Source organism: Gracilinanus agilis, chromosome 2 (genome assembly GCF_016433145.1).
Source record: "Gracilinanus agilis isolate LMUSP501 chromosome 2, AgileGrace, whole genome shotgun sequence".
Lineage (NCBI taxonomy): Eukaryota > Metazoa > Chordata > Mammalia > Didelphimorphia > Didelphidae > Gracilinanus > Gracilinanus agilis.
Window position 1 is genome coordinate 334,687,008 of NC_058131.1, and position 26,994 is coordinate 334,714,001.

General features: G+C 37.4%; 1 protein-coding gene and 1 non-coding gene across 2 annotated transcripts in view; one reads left to right on the forward strand and one right to left on the reverse strand.

Annotated features, from left to right (window-relative positions):
* Positions 1-26,994, forward strand: part of TPX2 (TPX2 microtubule nucleation factor) — a 63,777-nt gene that overhangs the window by 15,499 nt on the left and 21,284 nt on the right. The window contains exons 3-11 of the mRNA XM_044664294.1: positions 4,033-4,191; positions 9,848-9,970; positions 13,977-14,112; positions 17,999-18,127; positions 19,835-19,948; positions 20,182-20,303; positions 21,037-21,188; positions 22,633-22,804; positions 26,508-26,646. Of these exons, the coding sequence (XP_044520229.1) occupies positions 4,089-4,191; positions 9,848-9,970; positions 13,977-14,112; positions 17,999-18,127; positions 19,835-19,948; positions 20,182-20,303; positions 21,037-21,188; positions 22,633-22,804; positions 26,508-26,646 (1,190 nt within the window). The 5' untranslated portion in view covers positions 4,033-4,088. The remainder of the gene's footprint in view (positions 1-4,032; positions 4,192-9,847; positions 9,971-13,976; positions 14,113-17,998; positions 18,128-19,834; positions 19,949-20,181; positions 20,304-21,036; positions 21,189-22,632; positions 22,805-26,507; positions 26,647-26,994) is intronic.
* LOC123238452 lies at positions 17,390-17,589 on the reverse strand. Its single transcript, XR_006505616.1, has one exon. It is a non-coding gene; the product is annotated as a small nucleolar RNA SNORA73 family (small nucleolar RNA).

The following is a 26,994-nucleotide window of genomic DNA, read 5'->3' on the forward strand; positions in this document are numbered from 1 at the left end:
AAGCCTTGCTTACTTCATTCATCTCCTCTATACCCCTTGAAAAATCAGCTCAGTTCTTAAAACTACTCAAATGTTATCACTCCCATGAAGTCTTCTTGATATTTCTGTCACTGGATCTACCTAGCATTTGTACCTCACATTTATGTTCAGTTTTGAATTGTAGTCTTTTAAATGTTATGCATTCTAAGCTTGATGAGGCAGGGACCATTTTAAAATTTGTCTTTGTATAACTTTCAATGCTGAGTATAGCTTTCTGAAGTGAATAGGTTCCTTGAGTTGAAATTTTACTCTGTTATTAGAGAGGATGTTTTCTCTTGTATTCTTAAAGAGTAACTGTCAGAAATAGCTGCCTTCCAATGAAGGGTCTCCTAATTTTGCCACACTAAAGCTCTGGCATTTTGCATCAGATTCAGCTAATTTTGAAACGTGATGCTGAATCTCTTACTTGGCTGCTTGGCTTGTTTGGGAGAATGCGATGACGCATGTGCTTTTTTTTTAAAGTGAGGAGTGTTGACAGAAACTCAATCCTGATTGAAGGGTAGAGGAAAGTGTCCAATTCCCACCATGCCTGTAGTTCTGTTAACAGTTGGTTTTGGCCTTGGCTTATTCTATTTCCCACTTAGCTCCTGTGGGCTTTAAAAAAAGTTTCTACGACCTGAATTTGCCCCAGCTAGTTACTTAGCTCAGTAGAATTTTTGGTTTCATTTCCATACTTGAATAAATCTTTTGAATCAGTTTCCTCATCTGTAAAATAAGGGGATTCTTGTGGATGGACCTTTCTACCACATTTCTGTTTTCTCAGTTAAGCAGAACCATTGTTTTAATTGAAGGAAGGTCAGGTTAGACCTCTGTGGAGGCAGAAGGAAGAAAAAGGTATGGTTTATTATATATATCATGAAGCCCATCATTGAGGAATAGCTGAGCAAATTGGCAGATGAATGTAATGAAATATTATTTAACATTAAAAAATATGAGCAATTCATTTATGAAAATGTGGGGAAATCAAGTTGTTTCTTGTTGTTACCGTAAAAGTCCCGCTATGAATATTTTGTTATATATTAGAACTTTGATTTTGTCTGACATCCTTAGGGAATGTGTTCTGTCATGAAGATTCTTAGTCAAAGGATGTTATCAATTGAGTTACTTACTGATTGGAACAATTCACAGTTCCACCAGCATATTAAGATTCATTTAAAAATTTTACCTAAATATAGGTTAAGCACTTCTCTCTGTGGGCTCTTTCTCTTTTTACCCCCAAAACAAATATCTTTCTGGGAGTTATGACTTCAGCAGAATCCTAGTGCTTGGTCTTAGGAAAAATATAATCTAAGGAGAGACAAATTCTTCTATAGAAATTTGCTTTAAATAGTGAGATTTAAAATAGGATTTCATTGATGAAAATAGTTTACCCTTTAACTGTCCAGCACTATGTTAAAATTAAGTTATGTTAGAACTAATAGGTTTATGTTATGAGGTTGTATTGATTTAGCAGGCATCTAGGACCTGTGAAGAAGTATGTTTAGGGAAATCCAAAAATTTATATTTGGTTATATAACTCTTAAAAGATTTATTTAAAAAACAACAACAACAAAAAACCCCACAAAAAAACAAACTAAATGATGCCATATGAGGTGTTTTGGAGGTCTTAAGGTATTGTATAAATTTCAGATATTACCATTCTATTCTTATCTTTGCACACTTCCCACCATCTTTCAGTTCCACAATTTAGTTGGGTTGCTGATTTCAAAATGCTGTGAGAAGTTGATGGATTATATTCTCTCTTACCTCCTTCCTCTTTTCCCCTTTGGTCTCTTCCATTACATTCCAGCCTGGGAAGCATGCCCAGTGACCTGGGGTAGGCATTAGATCATGGGAATTTCAGATTTTTCCCATGCCCACTAATGTTTGGTTTACCCAAGCAGGAAAACCTTGTAAGATTGTTGGGTAGGATCCTCCTCCAAGATTGTCCCAGGGGCATTTTAATCACCATCGCTAAGGAATATTTGGAGAGCCAAACTTATCCTGCTGAATAACTTTCTTTAGTACAAGGTGCTTTGAATGAAAATGGAGAGAGAAAAGAAGCCACTAGTAGTTTAACTAGGAATAGAAACACCAATTTATCTGTCCTCTAGTTAGAAAGATAAAAATAAAAGATAGGAACTCTCTTTTATACCTTTTGGCCTTTGCTTTCTCCAACTTTTGTAACTTTTTCTGTTCTACCTTATGGTTTTTCTACAGACTAAATAATCCATACAGATTTGGGAGATCTGGTTTTAAATCTTAGCTTTAACATTATAGTTGTGTTATCACAAACAAGTCCTTAACCTTTCTGAATCTCTGTCTTGTGCCCTCTTCCTCTACTGCTTTCTTTCAAGCACCCCTTTTCTCCCTATCCCCCTTTGGTATATTTCTTTTCTTCTATCCCTTCTCCTCCTTAGCTAATAACTTGTCTCTGCCTATTCTGTCCCTTTTCTATCTTGCTTTCTCATATCCTTTTGACTTTTCTTCTTTTCTTCCTTTTTTCCTTCCTTCTGCCTACCAACCCAACCAGGCTTCTTCATTCTTCCTTCTTTTGACCTGCCCATCCCGCTCCAGCTATTCTTGAGAAGCCACTGGGTTCAGTGCACAGAGCACTTGGGTTCAAATTCCACTTGAGATAAAACTTATTCTCTCTGTGACCTGGCAATCTTCTTTTTCTCTCCGTGTGATATGGAGCCTTCTGGCTCTTGAGATCTATGATGCTATGGCCTCTCTTTTTTCACCCTTTCATAATTAACTATTCATCCATCCTCCTAAATATTCTCATTTCCTTTGTTGCCTGTGATAGTACCTTCTTTTGGCCTTCCTTACTTTTCTCTCTTCTTTCTACCTACCTTTTTTTCTCCTCTTACTCTGTTTCCTTTGCTATATCCCTTGAACATCAGTATCCTTCCATTTGCCGTAGCTGCCCCGTGATCTCTCTGTTCTCTGTCTTGGTAACTTTATCAGTTCTCATGGAATCATTTATCATCTCTGTGACAATGATCCCCAAATGTGCCCACCATAACCTCTCTCCTGAATGTTAAGTCTGATAGCCCCAGCTTTCTATTGGACATCACTTGGATATTCCATCTAGATCAATGAGAAACTTACCTTTCAGGCAGTGTAGCATAGTGGGAAGAGGCTTGATTTGATGTCAGAGGACATAGGCTTGAGTCCTCATTCTCATACTTAGGAGTATGTAATTGTGTAACATTGGACAATTCACTTGATCTCATTTAGTGCTTTCTCCTGGTTCAGCTTACCTTACCTGTACTTCTCTTGGTTCACTTTGATTTAATTTTTTTTTTTTTTTTTTTTGTATTTTAAACCCTTAACTTCTGTGTATTGACTGATAGGTGGAAGAGTGGTAAGGGTAGGCAATGGGGGTCAAGTGACTTGCCCAGGGTCACACAGCTGGGAAGTGTCTGAGGCCAGATTTGAACTTAGGACCTCCCGTCTCTAGGCCTGGCTCTCAATCCACTGAGCTACCCAGCTGCCCCTCTCTTGGTTCACTTTGGATCCTAGTAGCTTATTATTAAAGTTCAAGGCTTCTTTAATTTTGAGTTTTAAAAAAATTTCCATGAAAATACCTTTTACATTATATGTACTTAGTATATGTATTTGTTATAGTGAATTGAATTTATTGACTGCAAGATAGCACCATATCACCAGGTGTTGACAGCCCCAAAAGGTCAGGATCCATCATTTTAGATCATTGTTTCCCAAACTAATTTGGTTTTAGAATGTTTTTTACTTTGGTAATTGTGTTGATGAACCACCAAAATGCTGATTATGTTCTTAATGGAATATATTTAGTAAACAGAGGAATTTGGGAAATTTGAAAACAATGTGGAAGAATCAATTTTATTTTATAACAAATTTGCTGTATGGATTAAGGATTTTTTTTTTATATAAACATATTATTTAGCAGCCTTTTTCAGCACATTTTTTGAAGTACATTTTGAGTGTCATGCTTTAGACTGTTTCACTCATAACTTGTTTCTTCCTCAGACAGTGAGTGCACCGACTAAAAGAGCTTACTCCTGAATAAAGGAGTGGCGGTGACGATGTCTCAGAGCAGAGCCTCTTACTCCTTTGATGCTCCAACAGCCTTCATCAATTTCACATCTATTAATAATGAAGATGTCTGTAATGTGGACTCCTGGTTTGGTAGGTATCTGCTTTTGTTGGCAGCTTTGAGAACTGTTTAGAGCTAGTTGGCATCCTTTTCTGATTGTATTTGTTGTGTTCCCTTTGCTTATAAGGAGGGATTATTTATTACCCATAGAACTGAATTCCCAATTAATGAGCAGATGTTTATTAAGTGCTTCCTGTGTGTTAGGCACTGTGCTAGGTCCTGGGAATAGAATGAGGCAAGTTGGAGTTGAAGATATGAAGGATTTTTAAAAATCCAACCAAAAGGGTTTATATTTGGTCCTAGCAATAATTGGGAGCCATTGGAGTTAATTGAGCTGGGTAGTGACATGATCAGACCTGTGCTTTTTAAGATTATCATTTTGACAACCATATGGAGGATGAATTGGAGAAGAAATTCTTTAGTCTTGAGGCCAGAATAGGAGTTTCCTTCTGTTTATTTTAGACCTTATTAAAAGTGCCAAATGTGAAGTCAACTCTTATACCAAGTTATTTATTATTTTTAAATACAAATCTCTCTCTCTCTTTTTTTTTTTTGGCACAATGCTTTGTGTGTTTGTGTCAGACTATATGATTGGAAGAATAATTGCAGTGGTTATACCATGCTTTTGTTCAAAGAAAACAGAAGTTTGTGTAGGGAGTAGATGTTGAGACATAGAGTGCAAGAGCTATGACTAGAGTGTAAAAGACCTGGTATTATAAAGTCATTGTTAATGTGTTGTGGTTGCTTAAAAGACCCGTATGATCTTAGTCCATGTGAATAGAAAGAGGGAGGTCATAGGCTTTCTGTCCTCATCAGAACATATCTGCAACATCACGCCCAGGCCTGGACTTCATTTTGTTTTTTTAAACCATTACCTTTCATCTTAAAATCAGTACTGTGTTTTAGTTCCAAGGCAGAAGAGTGGTAAGGGCTAGGCAATGACTTGCTTGGAGTCACACAGCTAGGAAGTGTCTGAGGTCATATTTGAACCCTAGACCTCCCTTCTCTAGGCCTGGCTATCAATTCACTGAGCCACTTGGCTGCCCTTGGGCTTCACATCTTAAGGAAGGTCATTGACAGGCAGGATCAAGTTGGAGTGCACTACTAACCACCTGGACAGAAAGAAGAAATAGATAAGGAACTTGTGAAATAGATCACAAGCCAGAGAAAGAAAGGGAATAAGCATTTTATGTGGCTCTTAACTCTGTGCCAGACACTGTCCTAAGCACTTTACAAATATTTTCTCATCTAATCCTCACAACAACCCTGGGAGGTAGGTACTATTATTATCCCTATTTTATAGTTGAAGAAATTGAGGCAGACAGGTTAAATGACTTGCCTTAGATTACACAGCTAATAAGTGTCTGAATCTGAATTTGAGCTCTGATCTTTCTGACTTCCAAGTCTGGTACTCTGTCCACTGTGCCACGTAGCTCCTTGGCACAAGAATGTTATTATCATGTTGTGATGTCAGTTATTTTGACTTTTGCCAAAATTATCTTTCTCTTCAAAAAAACAGCTAATAATTTCTTGACATCGTCGTTGTTTTATCTTTCAAAAAGTAATGGATATAAAGGAATGGAATTTCTATTCCAGATTTGATTTATTGTCACCAAGAAAAAAGAACTGTTGTTGGATTTTCACCCATTTTTACCATGGAAATCTTGGGGAATACTTAACTACTCAATTTTAGAATTTGGGATAGAGAAGAAAGCAGGGCATATACCTTCAGTTTTCAGGAGTGTATAATTCAGAGGATTTAGATAGAAAAGATAGATAGATGATTCTGTGATCTTATGAACTAAAATCTATAGAAGAAGCTAGTCCAGGAAGAGCAGAAGCATTCAGGAATAAAATTCTGAAGACACAAAGAGAAAGTATTCCAGTAATGATGTAAAGGGATAGTTGTCAAAAAAAAAAAAAACCCACGTGGACACGTAAGGAACATAGCAAATAACTTGTCCCATTGAAGGCTGGGAAATGAAAGTTTCCATTCCAGAGAATGGAAACAAAGACACATAATTCTATGAATACAAGTGTTACCTGCTCCTGCAACAGTTATGGGATGTGCTGAAGTTCACAATGAGTGAATAAAGCAGAGGATAATGTAAAAAGTTTTTAAGTAATATTGGGCTGAGAGGGAGAAGTGGTACTGTACTTTGGAAGTGGAATATTAATAGATAAAACACAGAGCTCACTGCTGGATTCTTCTTTTTGTTGTTTTACCTTCCAAGAGGAGTGATCTCTCTCCTAAGAAGGACGGAAAAATGGCTAATAGGGAATTGATACTCAATACACCTTTAAGGAGATAATAAGAGAGTACCTAGAACTACCTTTAAGTTCCAGTCACCAAGATGAGATGAATTACATTCTAGGGCACTGAAAGAACTGGCAGATTTTTACTGAAGTGTTCTTAGTGACCTTTGAAAGATCATGCATGGTGGGAGTGTTACCATAGGACTGAACAAGGGCAAATTCTCTAATTTTCAAAATAAAAGGGAGAGGAAAAAACCCCCTGCAAATTGTTGCTTAATTTAGATTCCTGGGAAAATGTTAGATTAAGGAGACAATTAGTGGGCATCTAGAAAAGGAAGCAGCAATTATAAAGAATAACATGGTTTCATCTAAAACAAGTTATACCAGTCTATTACTTCCATCTCTCTATCATTTGGGGGTAGGATTACTTGTGGGTAGATCAGGGGAAAGCTGCAAATTCAGTTTTACCAAAGCATTTGACAGTCTCATGCCATCCTTAAAGAAAAGCTAGAGGAGGTATGCTAGATAGTAGTATAGATAAGAGTCTGCAGTCAGTTCAATGACACATCTCCAAGAATTTAGCTATTGGTGATTCAAATTGGTTTGTAAGGAAGTCTTTAGTGCAGTGTAATAGAGTCAACCTGTAGCTGTGAGACTTAATATTATTATCAGTGACTTGGATCCAAAGATGACATGCTTATCACTTTTGCTGATAAGACAGCTGGATGACAAAGTCAGGATGCAAAGAGAGCTCTACAGGCTAGAATGTTGTGCCTGAAGCTAATTAAATGAGATTTAATATGAACAAATGTAAAGCTTTACAATTTGGGTCAAGAAAAGATTAATATCACAAGAACAAGGTGGAGAATGCATGGCCAGCTAACAGCTAACTTGGTCTATAAACCAAGTGTTTTAGTGGACTGTAACTCAGTGATCATTTGTACTGATATGAGTCATAAAATTGTAATATAGTCTTAGGGTGCATTGAGAAGCATAGTGGGGTGGCTAGGTGGCTCAGTGGATTGAGAGCCAGGTCTAGACATAGGAGGTCCTCCGTTCAAATCTGCCCTCAGTCATTTCCTAGCTGTGCAAACTCGGGCAAGTTATTTAACTCCAGTTTCCTAGCCTTTATTGCTCTTTTGCCTTGGAACCAATATTTAGTATTAATTCTAAGACAGAAGGTAAAGGTTATTAAAAAAAAAAGTATAGGGCATATCACAAAGGAAAGATAGCCTTTCCTGTACTTTGCCAGTACTACTGTAATCAGGCCACTGATAAATTCTAGGTCCTCATTTTTGGAAGGATATTGATAAGATGAGAACATCTGAAGATTGTTAATCAAGATGGTGAAGGGCCTTTTGATCTCTTGCCACATAAGATATGTTGAAGAACCTTGGAATGTTTAGCTTTAGGAAAAGACATAGAAAGAATTTGATGACTATTTTTAAGTTGAGAGACTTGTGTAATAGAGGAATTAGACTTGTTCCTTTTAACCCTAGAGGACAGAACTGGGAATAGTGGGTAGAAATTTCAATCAGCTAAATTTGAGCTTGAGAAAAAGAAAATAACTCCTAAAAATATGGAGCCATTCCAAAGTACAATGTGCTGCCTTAGGTAATAATTGATTCTCCCTTACTAGAGGTCTTTAGACAAAAACTGGATAACTTATTTGTTTGGGATGCTACACATGGGTTTTGTGTTAAAACATGGCTAGGCAGGGTGGCCTCTGAGTTCCTTTTCCACTTATGATCCCTGTAAGTCCATAGGAGAACAACCAGAAAGATGGGAAGACTAAAGAACAGTATCATATAAGTATTGATTGGAACTGGGGGTTCTGGAGAGAACTGGAACTCTGGAGAGAAAATATAAGGGAGGCACAATGGTTATTTTAAATGTTTGAGGAACAATTATATGGATGGATTAGACTTATTTCGTGAATCCTATTTTAATGGAATAGATTTCAGCTCAATCTAAGAAATGACTTACAAGTAAATTATAAGTATTAAAAATTGGAATTAGTTATCATCAATATCCAGATGCCTGAACAATTTGAGCTGGCTTTTATTTTAGAAGGAATCTAATATTTTATTGGTCTGAATAATGGACTTCAATAAATACTTCTACCCAAATATGGCTTGTCTAAAATCTGAGTTCGACCTGTGATTGATGTTATTTTTCTATTTGTATCTATTTGTATTTGTAAATCTCATTTTAGGCATAGGAGCTTATTTTGGTAACAATAAGGAAGAGCCGATTAGTAGTCTAGTAGAAGAGTGGATGAAGGTGTAATCTTTGGTAGAGTTATCCTTCCCTTCCCCCCACCGCCCCATTCCATGTCCTTGACCTTTCAGAATATGCTCACATAAATAATGAGAAAGCCCAGTTGGGCTGTCGAAGGTCTTTGTTGCTCTTTGAGTAGTTGTTGGAGGTGGATTTCTCAGCAGAGCTCCGACTTGCCTGCCTTTGTTGGGCCATATTTTCAGCTGCCCCTGAAGGAGTAATACTCCTTAATTCCACAGAACTTCCAGTCACAGCCAGTGGTCCTAAGACCTGGGAGAGGAGGACTCTTGAAAGAGACAAGTTATGCAGCTGAGATTTGGAACCTCCTTGTAAATGTGATAACATGACCCTTGGATAGCTTATTAAATCCCTTAGCTTTTAAAACCTTGCCACCACATTTTGTCAAGAAAATTATGATTGACATGGTTTGATGGGTACACGATTGGGGATTTTAACTTTAAATGATCACTCTATTGCAAATATTAATAATATGGAAATAGGTTTTGGACAATGATACATGTATAACCCAGTGGAATTGCTTGTCAGCTCCGGGAGGGAAAGAACATGAATCATATAACTATGGAAAACTATTCCAAATAAATTAATTTTAAAAAAAGAGAGAAAATTATGATCTAATCAGGTTATAGATAAGACCATTTCAGGCCTGTAAAGTGCCCAGTTGTTCAGAGTGCCAAATCCTTACTTTAGATATTCCTTTGCCTTTTGTGAAGTATCTTCAATATCTTTGGTAGAAAATCTGATTCCAAGCAATTCTTCCCCTTCTTTTTGTGGGATCTAATTTGGATTTGTAGTCATAGTCCACAAAAGTCTCGTTTTCCTGTTTGAGTATAAACTGGTAAGAGTTTGGGGTTTCCTTCTAGGTGAAAGTTCAGGTGTGGTATGGCATTGATTTGTACTTTCTTACCTGTTACTTGTTCTAACAGTGGCTTAAGATATACCACATGTGCCCACTGTGTGACCCTGGGCAAATCAACTAACCTGTCAGAGCCTTAGTTTATCTATAAACAGGGATTAGGTGGTATTAATAGTATGCCTCTCATAAGCTTGTTAATAAAGGGTTTTCAAAACTTTAAAGTGCAATATAATTGTGAGTAGTTTCAAGGTGATAAAAGTGATCTTGCTTTTCTACAGAGGAGAGGGCCAATTTGGAAAATAAACCTCCTGAAGATGATGAAGCCCCAGGTCCCTCCTATAGGAAGACACCTTTGAGAAAGGCCCATGTTCCCCAAGCAGTTGTCATGCCTCTGAGATCAGGTAAGTGTCCTGGAAAAAAAAAAAAAAAAAGATATTCTAGAAGAATGTTGAAATGGTAGCACAGATTTCTAGGTATTCTTCTTTGAAATGATAAAATGCTTACCTGTTCATATCATAACAGATATGAAACCCATGAAATTTCTTTATGAATTTAAAAAAATTTTATCTTTTTAGTTTTACTTTATTTTCAGTTGCAAATTCTCTCTTTCTCCTTACCAATGAAAGGCAAGAAAAAGTCGTAATAACTAATTATAGTCATGCAAAACAAATTTCAGCATTAGTCATATTCCAAAAGGAAAAAAAAAAAGGCAAGAAAGCAAGAAAAAAACATGTTTTAATCTTCACTCAAGCTGATCAGCTCTCTTCCTGGAGGTGGAGAGCAGGATTCATCACAAATCCTTTGGAACTGTGGTTGATCATTGGATTGATAAGTTACTATTTATTTTTCTTTCAAAGTTGATTGATTATCTTTGCAATATTACTATCTCCTAGTTTTGCTTTTCTTCATTTCATACAAGTTTTCCCAGGTTTTTCTGAAACCTTAAGTTTATTTTATTTTTTAAGACTTGACCTTTTTTAATTGCCCATGTTGAAAGTTCAGAGGCTTCATCCCAATTCTGACTGGCACAGGAGTTTTTCATCTGTTTCTAACCTAGCCTGGTTTGCCCTCCTTAGGCAATCTGGGGGGCTCCCACCCCCATGAGCTTCCTATATTAATGCTGGTTTAGTAGTGGACACTCAAATCATCATAACCTTTTGCAGCTCAGAACTCCCAAGTCTCAAAGATGGGTTGGATGACATTGCAGTGGAATTCGGTTATAAAGAATTAATGACATGCTAACGGAAAGTCATTTGTTGACACAATGTTATATAAGGTGTGCTTGTATTATGTTGTTTAATTCTTTTCCTATTTGGTCATCTGTCCAGTCCTAAGTTTAACTTGAGTTAAACCTTATTATAAAACTATAAAACACCCACTGTGCATGCATACTTTGTCTGAGTCATGTATCTGGTTTCAGAAGATGGTCAGTGTCTAAATTACTGGTTACCAAATACATGCTCAGAGTCTTGTCCATTTGGTCACAACATAAGCATCCTTTAAGAGGTCATAAATCCCTGTTGTTTATTTCAACATCAAGAGCCTCCTTAAGTGTAAATCTGAAACTGACCCCAATCACGTCATTAACTAGATCTGTGGTATCAGACAAATGACTGTCCTTCTAATGAGCCTGTCTTCCCTATATGGCCTGAGCTGCTAGACTGACTTGCAAATAATTAATTCATGAAGATAGGTAGTATCATCCATTCAACAAGTGTTATATTAAGTAGAGCCTTCTGGGTAGCATGTTCTACTTGGAACTGGAGGAACAACAAAAATTAAAAGACTTAATCCTTTACCTTCAAAGGGTTTATAAATTATCCTTGTAGAAGGTAAAACATACATGATGAAGAGTTTAATTTGTATTTTCATATTTATAAGAAGTATACATTTTGTATTTTTATGGCTAATTGTGTATATCTCATCTGCCTGATTTGAATGTAAACTCCAAGATAGCCTATTTTCTGATCTTTTAAAAAAATTCCCATAGTTCCTAGTGCAGTATTTTGCTGATAATAGGCCCTGAGCATATTTTTGTTGATTAATTTAAGGATTATGTACTTATTCCATCTTTGATTAAAAAAATTAATTTTTGTCTGCCTACCCTCAGTCCCTCTCTTTTTAATCTTTAAAAAAAATCCAGGAACTCTCATAGAACAGAACAATAAGTAAAATCTGGAATTATTCCAGTATATTAATATTTTAAAGTTATTACTTACTTAGCAACCTCATCCATATCAGAAAAAAAGAGAACATGCAGAAAGATTTTCTTTTTGAAAATTTTTGAGCTCTTCTAGGGCCTTATACCAATTCCCATTTTTTTTGAAGTTTTACATGTAGCTGCTTTTGATCTCATTGTCCCCTTCTGAGTTTGTGCTTTGTTCGTCTTTGTCTCCATAATAATTTTCTATGGTTAAATATTGCTTTTAAAAAAATTGTACGTGTGTGTATATATATATATGTATATATATATATTTTTTTCTCATTTTTCCAGCCTTTTCTTGAGTGTTATTTTTATCTTAAAGGTAGACTCTGTTCTCAAGGTAGATGGGGCACTCTCTTAAATTTCAGTTTTTCCTTGCTGCTACCTTTAGATGTAGTTCTAGATATCTGCAGGTTTCAATTCTTCCAAGATGCTATGATGGTTCTGGAAGCCCTTTTCCACTGCTGATTCAGTTTTCTTAGGGCCAGCTATTGGCTTGCAGGGCCAGGTACACAGTGAGCTACCTTGGGCAAGGGCTCTAGGCCTTCCCTTGAGTTTTTACCTCAGTGGTCATGTGCACTGGGGTCTTGATCTAGAGCTCCAGACTTCAAGGGGTAGGTTTAGGGTACTCTGCTATTGACTTGGGCAGGGTCTTCAGGTCTTGATGTTGGCTTGATCCCTGTTTCAGAACCTTGAACAATGAGGAAGCATTGAAGCCATTGAACTTCTTTGTGCTAGTCTACTTTTTTTCCATCTATAAAATGGAAATAATAATACTAGGTTAAATACTACCAGAAAAGTTTAATTTTAAAAAAGTTTTTCCCAATTATATGTAAAAATCATTTTTTAGCATTCATTTAAAAATTTTTGTTGGATTCCAAAATTTTCCCCTTCTTTCACATGCTGTTCTTCATTCCCTCCCACCCCTCCCCTTTCTCTGAAATGGTAAGCAATTTGATATGAATTTTACATATGCAATCATGTAAAACATTTTTCCATATTAGTCATTTTGTTTGGCACCTTCATAAAAGTTGATTATATAATGGGACACAAAAGCTTTGTAAACAAATGCAGAAAAGCAGAAAAATTAAGTACATCTTTTTCAGACCATAATGCTATAAAAATTGCACTGAACAAAGAGCTGGATGGAAAAAAGACTAAAAATTAATTGGAAACTAAATAACCTTATGTTAAAGAATAAATGGGTTAAAGAACAAATCATAAGAAACAATCAATAATTTATTACAGAGAATGACAACAAGAATGCAACATACCAAAATTTTTTGTATGTAGCCAGAGTAATACTTAAGAAAAAATTTATATCTCTAAATGCTTACATCAATAAAACATAGAAAAAGCAGACCAATGAATTGGATATACAACTAAAAAAACTAGAAAAAGAACAAATTAAGGAAACCCCAATTAAACACCAAATTAGAAATCCTGAAAAGCAAAGGAAAGATTAATAAAATTGAAAGAAAACCATATTAGTCATTTTGTGGAAGAGATCCAGAAGAAAAAAAAGAAGAAAATTAAATACAGTATGTTCTGGGCTGCATTCAGATTCCATCAGTTCTTTTTCTGAAGGCAGATGGCATTTTTCAACATGAGTCTCTAGGATTGTCTTGGATCACTGTATTGCTGAGAATAACTAGGTCATTCACAGTTGTTGATGAATAAATATTGCTGTTACAGTGTACAAAGTTTTTCAGGTTCTTGTAAATCACAGGCTAATTTTGGGGGATTAGTTGAAGTTAATGTGTGTAAAGTGCGTTGTAAAGCACAAATGTATATAAATGACAATTATTATTATTTTTATCATAAATATCGAATGGTAACATCAGCATTTTTACCTATTGCTCTAATTGTCCAGGGATCTATTACATGGGGTCTGATTTTGTTATTTTTCATATTTTGATAACTGTGATTTAAATATGATTGGTTTCCTTTTGTAATCCTATAGATTTTAATTTTTGCATTTAAAAGATTTTTGTGAAGGTGACTCATAGGCCTCATCAGACCAACAGAGGAGTTCAGGGGCCCATACACAAGAAGAGAGGAAGAGTCAAAGATCTAGAACACTTTTTTACTCTTCTTTTGCCTTATGTCTTTGGTTTGACATGTTAACTACCCACCCCCATCCCCCCCACCGTAGACATGGATACATAAAAATGTCTCTTTGGTTTTTTTTTTTCTTACTTTAGTTGGCAACTCTTATGTGGAAACAGAGAATCTACCAGAAGAATCTGCTCCATCAAATGCTTGTGACTCACCAGGCATCCAGGAAACATCAAAAAATGCCCCTGTTTTTGGATCCCTTGTTCCAGGCCAGTCCCTAAGGTAACACTAGTTTGGGAGCCAAGAATGGCTTCAGAGGTCAAAGCCATGCTGAAACTGACAGAGAAAACATGTCTCTGCTGACCCCTGAATCCTTGTGACTGGACTCCCTAGGATAGACAGGGCCTCTGTCTTCTTTTGGTGCTAGCACTTTTTTTTTTTTAATATCAGTTCCAAGGCAGAAGAGAGCAGTAAGGGCTAGGCAGTTGAGGTTAAGTGATTTGCCCAGGGTCACACAGCTAGGAAATGTCTGGGGTCAGATTTGAACCCAGGACCTCCCATCTCCAGGCCTAGCTTTCTTATCCACTGTACTACTTAGCTGCCCTGTGGTGCTAGCTCTATGCTGGACGCCATCGAGACTGTGAGGTTAGCACGGCTACTCACAAGCTCTGACAATCCAGCACGGCAGGTTGTCGGGAGGATGGAAATTCCACACTCAGTTTACCCCATGTGATTCTTTTTACAGTGACATTCACTTGCATTGAAATTATTGCAATAAATATCCTTATCCGGCTCAAAGGAGACACAGAAAAACAATACAGGTTCATGGCAAGAACAATCACAGCCAAAGACTACCCACTATCCAAAAATAAACCCCTGTACAACCCCCTAGAGTATAGAAATTTCCCCTAGAATCAGCCCAGCAAAAAACCAGCAATTAGTGAGTTAATGCAAGTTTCTAAAGTTCCCAGCAAGAAAATACCTGGTCTGAGTTTGTTCCCAAACTCCTACAGACCACAGAAACAGTGAAACATAAGGAAATTATGGCAATGACAAACTAGCACAGAATCACCCTACCAGAACTGTATTCTTAGTGATCCTATAACAGAAAAAACACCATGGAAACAAAACATTGGACCAGACTGATATTATTGTATCTTATTGGATGTAATCAACTACGATAACTATCTCCTTGATTGATGATGGGAATGAATAGTATTATTATTATTATTATTATTCCTATTGACTCCCAGAGGAGCATAGGGCCGCAACCATCTCACGCCAACGGACTCTGTTCTGGGCAACTTCTACCAACTGGGCATATCTTTGTCAGGTCTGTTTTGGCCTTCCGATTTTTCTCCTCCCTGGTGGGTTCCATATTTTTTTTCATAGCGTCCTGACTGATGGTATACTGAATTGTTCTTTCCCAGAGTCTGGTATTGTGTTGGCTTTTGCCAGCATGCGTCGTGGACTCTGTTGGAGAGCAATCTTCAAGACTAGGCGATCGTTGGTTTTGTTGGTTTAATGAGGTTGCAGTTTCTATAGCAAGTGAGATTTTTACGGGGTGAGGTTGCTAGCCTTGCGCCCAACCCTCCTTCTTTTTCAGCCGGGCTTGGGACCGTCCTTGGCGGAGTTGAATGAATAGTATAACATTACTATATACATAATATAATTAGTTAAAATATAATTAACTATTATGCTTAGCTAGGAACTGATGTACTTGTACCTTACACATGGCTGAAAATAATAAGATCAAACTAAGCCAGACCATAATGAATAATTTTTGACAAGTTTACTTCTTTGTTTAACCACAGTAAGATATTTGGTAAATGTCAATCTTATGATGTTTCAAAAGTTAATGTGTGATTTTGAATGTATGGGGGAAAAAAAACCTGTATGAGATCATAAAGAAAAGAGGGTATAAAAATTAAAATCAGCAGATGGCACTTCAGATCAGCCACTGCAAACCTACTGGGTCTCTGGCTCTTCTCACTCAATTGTCCCACCCCCAAGGGGAACTGGACTGCTGGTAACCCCCCAGCAGCTCTAGTCTCTATTTCTTTGCTTATTCCTTTCCACTATGCTTGGAATGGATTCTCCCCACTACTCTGCCCCAAACTTCAGCTTAATTGGCCTTTCCCTGAAGACTTCTTTGATTCTCTTCTCCCAGTCCCTGGAAATGCTGTTCCCCCTTCAAATATGGACCTACTCTACCTTGTGTACTATTTGTAGGTGGTGGTCTTCTTCCTGTTATCATTTGGTCCCAGAAGACAAGATCTGTATCACTTAACTGTCTTTGGGTATATCTTAAGCACTTGGGGAAGTGCCTTAAATATCAGACAATTAAATGCTTATTTAATTGAATGAGACATAACTAAAATAATAGCTTTTCACAGCAAGAATTAAACTTCACTTGAAGATTCTGTCTTAACAGAGGTTATTGTAATTGAGTATTTCCATTCAAATTGAATTTTATTATCTATTTCCTGCCTGGTAATAAAATCCTCCTGCAATTATAGGTCCAGTGATTTGCTTATTGAGCCTTGTATGTTGGTGCCATCCTAACATGTCCCAGTGTATTTTAAAATAATCTCCAGAAAACAGGGGAATCCAGGAGGTAGAGATGAGAAAGGACATTTGCAACAGTGGGGATCAGCCAGGGAGAATACCTAAAGTCTTGAGTTGGAGTGCAGAGGAGAGAAGGAGTGGGTGGTGGGGAAAGTTTGAAAAGGTAAAGCTGCCAGCCATCTGAGATGACTCCTAGGCTTCTATCCTGAGGGAGTAGGAGAAGGTATTGCCCTTAGGAGAGTGGAGATTTTTATGGGTGAAAGAATGGGTTCAGTTTTTGGACATGTTAAGATGTTACAGGGTTAAAATGTCACAGGACATCTTCCCAGTCCTGCAGGGACTCTCAGCAGGTTCTCCTTTAGCTTCCTCATGGCAGTGAGTAGAGCTCCTCCTAGTTTCATTCTTGACTTTTGGTGTTATTCTTTGTTCTCTTATCCTAAGAAATGTTTTTGATATTTTACTTCATTGTATTACATGGTATTCCCCTTGTAAAATGTATTTTGTTGATGATTTTGTAATTATTATTGTCACTTCTTTCTTAAATCCTTTCCTGTCCTCTGCCCTTCCTCCCAATAGAGCACTTCCTTTGTGAGAGATAAGTATGAGCAAGTAAAACAGATGGACACATTGGCTGGTCCTGAAAACATGTCCTGGATCTCCCTCCCTGCCCCCTTCTCCTGAGCTTCAGTGGGCACACTTGTCTCTTAGAGCCTGAGGCCCTTGGTGGTCATGGTGTCACAGTACTACTCTCTTCCATTAATCTGCTGTATGACCTTAGGCACCTATAACATAGTGTGGAATGGGCAAGTTGTGTAGCATATATTGAAACCAAGAGGAGAGTACCTTGGGAGAATTGCCATCTTCCTGATGTAGGCTTAGCTTTTTTTTTATTTTATTTTATTTTATTTTTTTTAAAAAGCAAGAAGAAAGATCTTAAAAAATTGTTTGCCAGGCTCTTAAGCTCAATACTCAAGTTACCAAAGCAGTTAAGTCTTGTTTCCTGCATGGTTTGTCTCCTCAGTCACAGTCCAAAGACTCTGAGAAGGTTTAGGAATATGCAGGTGCAGACACAAGGCCCAGCTTGATATCCAACGTTGTGGAATGGGACTGTACATCACAGGGCAAGGCCCTAAGCTCCCTTTCGCCACTAGGACAGAGCCTGGAATCATTTAGCCAGGATATCCACGTTGGTGTAGGCTTAGCTTTTAAGAACCTAGATTCTATCATGAAAAATTTCCTTCAAGGAACATAAAGAGGGAAAAGCAAATACAAAGAAAGACAAACCTTATATACATACAGTGTTCACAGGAATATCTTTGACTTTAGTTAACACATACATGTCTTGTATGACTGTGACCCTGGGCTGATGGCATCGTGGGATTTCTCTTCCCTTACTGTCAAAAAGAGAGCATCAGACTAGATTATTTCTAAGGTCTTTGTAAACTCTTAAAATGTTATGATGGTGTTTTAGAAGCCATTTATAAGACTAAACAAGAAGTTAAATTACTAGGATAAAAACGATGTGTGTCTTTACGAGGTAAGAAATAAACAATAAACACTGGTACACAGGATTAGTTGCTCTTGCTTCTTTCTTCTCCAGGGTGACCAGGAGCCTGTCTGCTCAGAAGAAGTCAGAACATCGGCAGAAACAGCAGTTCAGAATGAAAGCAGAGAGACACCCTATTTCCGTGGCCAGTGAGGAAATGCCACCTTCTAAGAAGATGAAAGTGTGAGTAACCAGCTGGTTGGGTTTTCCTCACTTTGGGTGACATTGCTTATCCCTTAATCCTCTCATACCTAGGGAAGAGGCAACTTTTTTTTTGACTGCACTTTTTTTGGGGGAATTTGCTTTTGCCTTGTATTCTTACTGATGTAAGGTCAGCTTGCCTCAAATATACTTCTATAGTTACTGAGTGTACTGGGACACTATTGAAATGTTGGCTAAACTGAGAGTTAGATGAATTAAGTATGTGGTGAAAACACTTGTTTTCCTAAAAAAGTGGGAAAGTTGACTACCCCTCTCCTCCTGAATCTTTCCTTCTCACTGGATTTTTGTGACAGATACTATTCTCTCTTGCTTCCCCATCTACCTACCTGTCTGACTGCTCCTTAGTCTTCTTTGTTGGACCATTTTCTGTGCCATGCCCACTAATGTTATGTCTACCCCTGATTCCTCTTCTGGTTATTGCATACCATTTCACTTGGCTCCCAAATGAATTCATTTATCAGATCTGTGCAGATGACTCCTAGATCTTTATATCCAGGACCAGTCTCTCTGATAGATACATTATCAGCTGCCTGTTGGGCATTTCAAACTACTAGATAGTCCCATGAGCATTTCAAATTTGACATGCTCTGTGTCATGGTGGCACAGTGAGTAGAATGCCAGACCTGCAGTCAGAAACTCATCTTCTTGAGTTCAAATCTGGCCTCAGACACTTAGTAGCTGTGTAACCCTGGGCAGGCTTTATAATCCTGTTTGCCTCAGTTTCTTCATCTGTAAAATGAGCCAGAGAAGGAAATGGCAAACCACTCCAATATCTTTGCCAGAAAACCCCAGATGGGGAGTTAGACACAACAAAAATGACTGAACAAGAACAGCAACAACAAATAGAGCTCATCTTTTTTCCTCAAAACTCTCCCAAATCTTTCTTTCCCTGTGGAAAGCACCATCTCTCCAGGCTCTCAAATTTACAAATTTGGTGTCATTTTTGACACTTCAGCCTCCTACATGATGTAGTGTCATTTATCAGATCTCATTAATCATCTACCTCAGTGGTGGGCAAACTATGGCCTTCGGGCCAGATGCGGCCCCCTGAAATGTTCTATCTGCCCCTCATGACATTATTCCTAATCTGACAAATACAATGAGTAGGATACAATACAATGAAACTTCCCAAAAGAGTTGCCTTAGAAACAGACTGACAGATGAGCATTTCCTTTCCTTTGGCCCCCTCTTTAAAAAGTTTGCCCATCATTGATCTACCTCTATCACACGTTTGTCCTCTTCTATCTTTTTACAAAGCACCTATTCTAGTGTCAGGCTCTAAGTCTCCTTTGGGTGCTCTTCTGCTTCACCTACGCCTCTCAAGATCCCTAGTTCTCTTCAGGATTTAGCTGAAGTGCTTTTTTCTAAATGGGGACTTGCCTGCTCTCCCCAAGCACTTGTGCTTCCTCCCTCCCTCCCTCCCTGCACCTTCTATCTACTTTCTCTGTGGCTTGGACCTATGGTCTTCCCTAATAGAATGTAAACCTTTCAAGAGCCAGGATTCTTTCATGTTTGTCTGTATTCTTCCGTACCCAGCACTGTGACTTAAGCTAGGAGGTCATTTGTTTTGATTATTTGTTTTGGTTGATTACTTATAATATGATTGATTTTATGCACTGCTCTGGGAAGACTGACTATGCTGTCTCATTTTATCCTTTTGAACTTCAGCACTGAGGGCAAAAGTAAGCCCATGGAAGGCACCAAAAATGGGGCCCAGAAGAGTGAATCTTCCCTGGGACGCCCCACAGGCAGATCAGCTGTATCTCACACACCGCCCACAAGGTGAGGATTTTCCTGACCTGGAATTGATATTTCATATCAAGCTAGAAGCCCAAGTAGGAGGGTGACTTCATAGTTTCCAAATGAACCTTGACCTGGTTATTGTTAACTTAATGAAAAAATAGCTGGATTCATGGGGGCTTTGGAAATGACCCTTCAGGCTCATTTGAGTTGTCAGCATCTTTTTCTCTTTCCCATTTTATCTTGATTTCTGATTAACTCGACTTACTCTTTAGGAAGAAGGTTTTGAAAAGTACAGAGGAACAGGAATTGGAGAAGAGACTCAGGATGCAGCAGGAAGTGGTAGAGATGCGTAAGAAGAATGAAGAATCCTTGAAAATAGCTCTAGCAGGACTAGGTCAGCTCTGCTTAAACCTCATTTGTGATTGATTCTGTTCAATATTCCTCTAGTATGGATGGCCTCCCATGATCTATAGTCTGTATAAGTAGAGTATGATCATTAAGGCCCTGAGACTAAATGTGTTGTACAGCTAGCTCTGGCATCATGAATCGTCCTATAAACACTGATATTCCTGGGGATTGTTAGGAGCTTTGGTCTAGATGAGAGAAGTAGGAGTAAAGCTAGTTCCTGGAACAATCACCAGTAGTGTTACCTGGTAATGGAAACCTGATGCCTGTTCTAAGAATAAGGCAGGATTGAGAGGATTAAAGACAGTGACTTGTTTTGTCCTTTGGCAGCATCTACAAAGACACTTTCTAGAACAGTGGTTCCCAAACTTTTTTGGCCTACTGCCCTCTTTCCAGAAAAAATATTACTTAGCCCCCTGGAAATTAATTTAAAAAAAAATTTTAATAGCAATTAATAGGAAAGATAAATGCACCTGTGGCCATCACCACCTCCCTGGATTGCTGCAGCACCCACCAGGGGGCGGTGTCACCCACTTTGGGAATCACTGGGCTAGAAGATTGAGTCTAACCTTCAAAGGGCCAGTGGCAGGTTAGGAACCTGACAGTATTGTATGTCTCTGGGTCAGAAGGTTGACCAGGGAGTTGACTAATATTCTCTGCTCAAGGTGGCTATGTGTCCGGTGTTGTGAGTTTGCTTTTTTTTTTTTTCCTACTCCACCCAGGGCAGCCTCTGAAGAAAACAGTTAGCCAGGTAACCAAGTCAGTTGACTTCCACTTCCACACAGATGATAGGATCAAACAGCTCCCCAGGAGCCAAGAAGAATATAAAGAGGTGAATTTTACGTCTGAACTTCGGAGGCATCCTCCATCTCCGGTAAGGTGATAGGCAAAATGAGCCCCAGTTACTAATGTATTCAACGGCACATTGGGTTGTTGCTTGAGGAGATCATAAATGATCTCAGAGGAAATTTCTAGGTTTGAAGGTAGAGATATTCAGGCTAACCTGTAGCCAACCTTTCTGGATGATTTAAAATTGTACCAAGTATTATATATCCTTTGTTCCATCAGAATTATTACTGGATATCTTTTGAGCATTTCAGATACAAAGAATTGGTTAGGTGGAGGGAGAATAATGATTTTGGTGAGAGTGAAGCAGGACTACTCAGATGACCTGTAAGCTACTTTTCTTTTTCAGACCTCAGTTTCTTCATCTATAAAATGGAAATTATCCTTTTATCACTTAACTTAATGAACAAGTGAAGAAAGTGCTTTATAAACTATAGAATCCTATAGAATAAGCTATTGGTAGTAATATGATAATCCAAGAACATGTTAAATCAGTGTAAACTAACTTAATAAATGTAAGATAGAATGAACTCCGAGAAGACACTGGAGTCATTGACTATATCCAGATCAGATATGGTTAATTAGAAATAAGTTCCATGCTAGCTATCTGACTTGTGGGCAAGTCATTTAACCCCAGTTGCCTAGTCCTTACTGCTCTAATCTGATTCTAAGACAGAAGGTAAGGGTTTAAAAAAGAAAAAGAAATAGGTGAATCTTAATTGAGTGTTTTGCAAAGTACTTTGCATCATTTATCTCATGAGTTCCTCACAACAGTCTTGTGATACAAGTAGAACAAATAGACTTTATACTTATGTGTGAGGAAAATGAGTCTCGGGGATGTTGTGACTCACTCAAGATCATACATTAGTGAACATTAGAGCTGAAACTTTAGTCCAGTTGTCCAGAAGAGTTCATTTGTTTTCCCCATTAAAAAAGTCATGGCATATTGACGGCATTCAGAGGAGAGGAAAAGAAAGATTTATCCAGAGGCTACAATAAATGTGGTTAGGATTTCTTCTTGATAGATACTGATAGAGTTTTTTAATGTGATTGACCTCATTTGCTTTTCTCTCAATATGTCTTACCCAAAGAGCTCCAGAATAGGAATCAGAACAATTAGGTTTGAGCTTCTAAAATCTAACATGTCTTACATTATGAATCACTTACATTTATTTGAGCTTGTTCCCCTACAGCAAAATGGAGATCATCTTGTTTTCTCTGGCTACCTCAGAAGGTTGCTATGAAGACAGGCCTTTTAAAATTCTCTTATTCTGCATAGCAGTAGGATTTGTGCTAATCTTATTTTTGAGCATAGGACTTGTACTGCCAGATCAGGTTTAAGGCAACAGCAATCAGAAACCTCTTTAAAAACATGTTTTCTGAACACTGAAAAGCTATTGATATTTTTTTTTTTGTGGAAAAGTTCTCAAAAGAAATTTAAGCTTTTTTGCACACATCTTCTCTGTCTGCAGGCCCGAGTAGGCAAAGGGCCTACCATTGCCAAGCCTTTCAATTTGTCTCAAGGAAAGAAAAGGCCTTTTGAAGAAATATCCTCTACTTATGTACCTCTTGCTCAGCAAATTGAAGCTTTCCATAAACGAACTCCTAATAGGTACCACCTGAGGAGCAAGAAAGATGACAAGGGTAAGTGTTCCCCCATCTCTAAAATTGGCTGAAACACTTTTAGTTGAGAGTTTTCCTTTGTATCTGAAACATCCATCTGGCTTCATAAAGAACCAATGTCATAGATCTAAAAAAAAGTATGCCGCTTTGTACAGGTAGCAGACATGAAACATAGTTTCTTCTTGACTTCTTGAGTGTTTGGCACACCTATAAACTTGCTGGAGTAAACTATAGTTGGGGAGGAGTGGTGGCGGTGGAGAATGGTTTCTACCTCTTTTTCCCTGACAAGATCATCTGTTTGTAATATTAAGTCAAATTTCTATAATACATTAAGGTTTAAAGAGTGTGTTTTTCTCAATACTCTTATGATCAGGTAGTTTTTAAAAAGTATATATTCCCAATTTGCAGATGAAGTGGAATGTGTCTAAGTCTATATAAGTTCAAAAAGTTCAGTTACTTCAAAACTAGCTCTCATTCATGTATCAATCCTTTATATGTATCCACCATTATCACCTTCTCTTTTTACTCTCATCCCTCTATTCCCGCCTCTGTAGAGCATTCACCAAAGAGGAACCTGGGCAAAAATCAATTCAGTGTCTTAATGTGTGACTTTGAGGTTTAATGTTTTGGCTAAGTAAGCTATTGCTGGCTCTTGAGTCCTAGAATCTTGTACTTTTTAAAAAATAGGTAATGTTGGTGAGTAACACAGACAGAGGAATTTGCATTATTTTGTTGTAAACTTTAGTGCATCTCTGTACTCATCAATGTGGATATTCTTTGGAAAGGTCCACTTTTGTAATCCACTTATACTTTCTTGGCCTGTGAAATTCTGTTTGTATCCCCTCATAATTCCTAGAGGATCATCTTGTTGGAGGCCTTAAAAAAAAAAAAAAGGATTCTACAAGTACCATTTGTAGCACTTAAATTGTTAACCTTCTTTTATTATAGCTCATTTGAGCCTTATAACAACCATATGGAGATAGGTACTACATTGCCTTATCGTTCCCTTCAGCTATTTTCCTTAAAGATAACCACAATAAATACACTGACTATTCTCATGAAGATTTTATAGAGATTAGAAAATAGGCTTATCATTCAATACCTGTTGACTTATTTTTTTTTAACTTAAATAAATCCCTACCTTTTGTCTTAGAATCAACACTAAGTATTGGTTTCAAGGCAGAAGAGTGGTAGGCGCCAGGCAGTTGGAATTCAAGTGACTTGCCCAGGAAGTATCTGAGGCCAAATTTGAACCCAGGACCTTCTGTTTCTTAGCCTGGCTCTCTAACTACTGAGCCACCTAGTTGTCCCTCAGTAGACATTGATTAATTGGTCTTTTTTGGTTAAATCATATTGTCTGTGACTTCCCCCCCTTATTTGTTCAGTATCTTCTAGATATCTTGAAAATTAATCTCTCAAAACTACTTCCTTTTTGGCATGGATTTTTCTCTGTGTGTATTTTATCTGATTTTAGTTATTCTTTTCTATCTTTATCATCTTTAGTTCCATTTTACTAGATGATCAATTGATTTCATCTTTTTTCTCTCATCTTTTATTTATATATGATCAGAGGATCATAACTTTAGAACAAGAAGGTACCTTAAAGATCATCTTGCCCAGCTCAGTTTTATTATTGCTGAAGAAATTGAGAAGCCTAGGGGTTAATAACTTGCTTAATTTTACACAAGTAGTAAGTTCAAAATGACTTAGTTGACACTAACTTTAAGTAGATATTTTTCTATTTCACTTTCTTCACTGTTAAAAGAGGTAATAATAATAATAATAACCCATGATTTATATAGCACTTTACAGTTTATGAAGTGCTTTACAAATATCACCTCATTTGATACATCAACCCTGGGAGGTAAGTGCTATATCCCCTTTTATTCAGTTTTAAGGAGGCATGTTAATTTATTGGTTTTCAGACCCTTTGCACAAGGCTACAGGTTAGAAATTAGTAATGTGTAATGCCCTATTGTCAGTCACAAGGTATTTTGTTTGGGAAGTAAAAGACTCATTTGAAAATTTTTGAGTAGAACTTTTCAAAAGAAAAATTGAACTTCTTTTAAACTTTTTAAATGAACTAATTGGTTTTTATTTTTCCTTCTTGTCCTTCCCCTTTGAATAAAAAGAAAAACAAAACCCTTCTAACAAATATGCATAGTCAGGCAAAAACAAATTCCTTCATTGACAGTGTCCAAAAACTCTGTCTTATGTTGTACCCTGAGTCCAACCCATTTATACCAGGATGTAGGTAATAATTAGCATCTCTGGTTGTCAGGAATGGGTGGATGGTCAGTGTATTGATCAGAATTCTTAAGTCTTTCAAGGTTGTTTCTCTTTACAATGTTATTATTGTATAAATTATTCTTGTGTTTTTGTATACTTCATTTCTGCATAAATTCATAAAAGTCTTCTTAGGTTTCTTAGGAATTGTCTCTTTCCCATTTACATAAAAATATACCATCATTTGTTTAGCTCCAGTTGTTGGATAAATCCCCTCACCGACCCTTCAGTTTCCAGTTCTTTGCTACCACATTATCTTAACCATTCACTTGTTTAATGTGAGCTAATAGAATGGAAACTTCTAGAAGGCAGGAATTTAGTATGTTTTTGTCTTTATTATCAGGACCCAGCACAGTAAATAAATAGCACATAACATAGCTTAATAAATGCTTGCTGAATTGAATTAATGGAAAGACACTGGGGCAGTTAGGAGGCCCAGTGGATAGAGTGCCAGGCCTAGAGTCTGGAGGTCTTGGGTTCAAATTTGACTATGTGACCCTAGGCAAGTCACTTAACCCCACTTGTCCTTTACTTCTCTTTTGTTTTGGACTCAGTATTGATTCTAAGACAGAAGATAAGGGTTTAAGAAAAGAAGAAGAAAGACAGATACTGTAAAGTGACTTTGTTTGGATTTTATATATAGTAAAAATGTCTCACAATTACAGAGTTAAGCTTATGTTTATAGAAGATCTAAAAACGAATTCTAAGCACCTTCTACTCTGCTTTCTAGGGCTCTGTTGCTGTTGTTGCAGAAACAGAAGGGGGCTATACAAGACCCAGGGATATTTTGTATTTTTATTTGATTATGGGTTGCTATAGCCACGGAATTCATTACTTAGTGGCCATCCTACTGGTGAAAAGCCTCTACTAATTTAGACTGATCCTCAGACCTGTTTGTTATTTCTGTAATTTCTAATGCCTGTAGCTGGTAAGCTAGGGTAAAAAGTGATACTTAGGCAGGGTGCTAGTTTAATTATGTAATTAATTGACCATTGAATTAAAAAAATTAAGTCTCGTATTTGATTTTAGAAAGTTTTTTTTCCCCTTGAAATAAATGTATTCTCTGGGTGTTCACAGTCCTAAGAAGAGTAATTGGGCTTTGAAAGACCTTTTCTTGAACTCAAATGAATAAAGGTATTGTTTGTGGTGATCATAAGCAAAGAGGTAGAAAATGTTGTTAAATGTGGAAAATAGCATTAGCTATTGGGGAAAAAATAATCTGATGCAATTGACTCTTGTTTGTTTTATTTAAGTCTGAGAAGGTTTTTCTGCTGAGTAGAATGATAGATTGGATGATAGTGAAGAGAATGCAAAAATATGCCAAGTTATCTGATAGTTATCTATCGAAAAACTTTTGCACTGTGAACTGAGTATGACCTAGCTAGAGGCCCAATGATGACAGAGAATCCACTGGAATTTTTGTGGTTTTGATTTATAGGTCTGTTACCCTCCAAACCATCGATGCTCAAGATAACAAACCCACAGACTCCTGTATTTAAAACCAAGCAACGCACGAGGCCTGTAACATGCAAGAGCACAGCGGAGTTGGAAGCAGAGGAACTTGAGAAAATCCAACAGTAAGTTTCCCCAGAATAGTGGAAAATCTAACTGAGCAATTGACATACCTTGTGGTTACTAGAGTCTTCTCTGTGGGAGTCACATTGCACGTGACCTTTTCTTATCCAGCTTCAATGTAAGGGGCCACATGACTGATATAACAATGAGAAAGTCAGGTTTGAGTTGGGAGGGATGGGGGGGGTTCTAGAAAAAGCTAGATATTACTTAAGAAAATCATTTGATATGGTTCCCCTGAGTTAATTTGTGCAAAATTTTACTTTTAAATAGCTTTATTAATAGCTTCTTTTTATTAATGCTTTGTCACTATAATGTGCTTTATAGAAGCCTTATTTAAGCCTCACACCAAC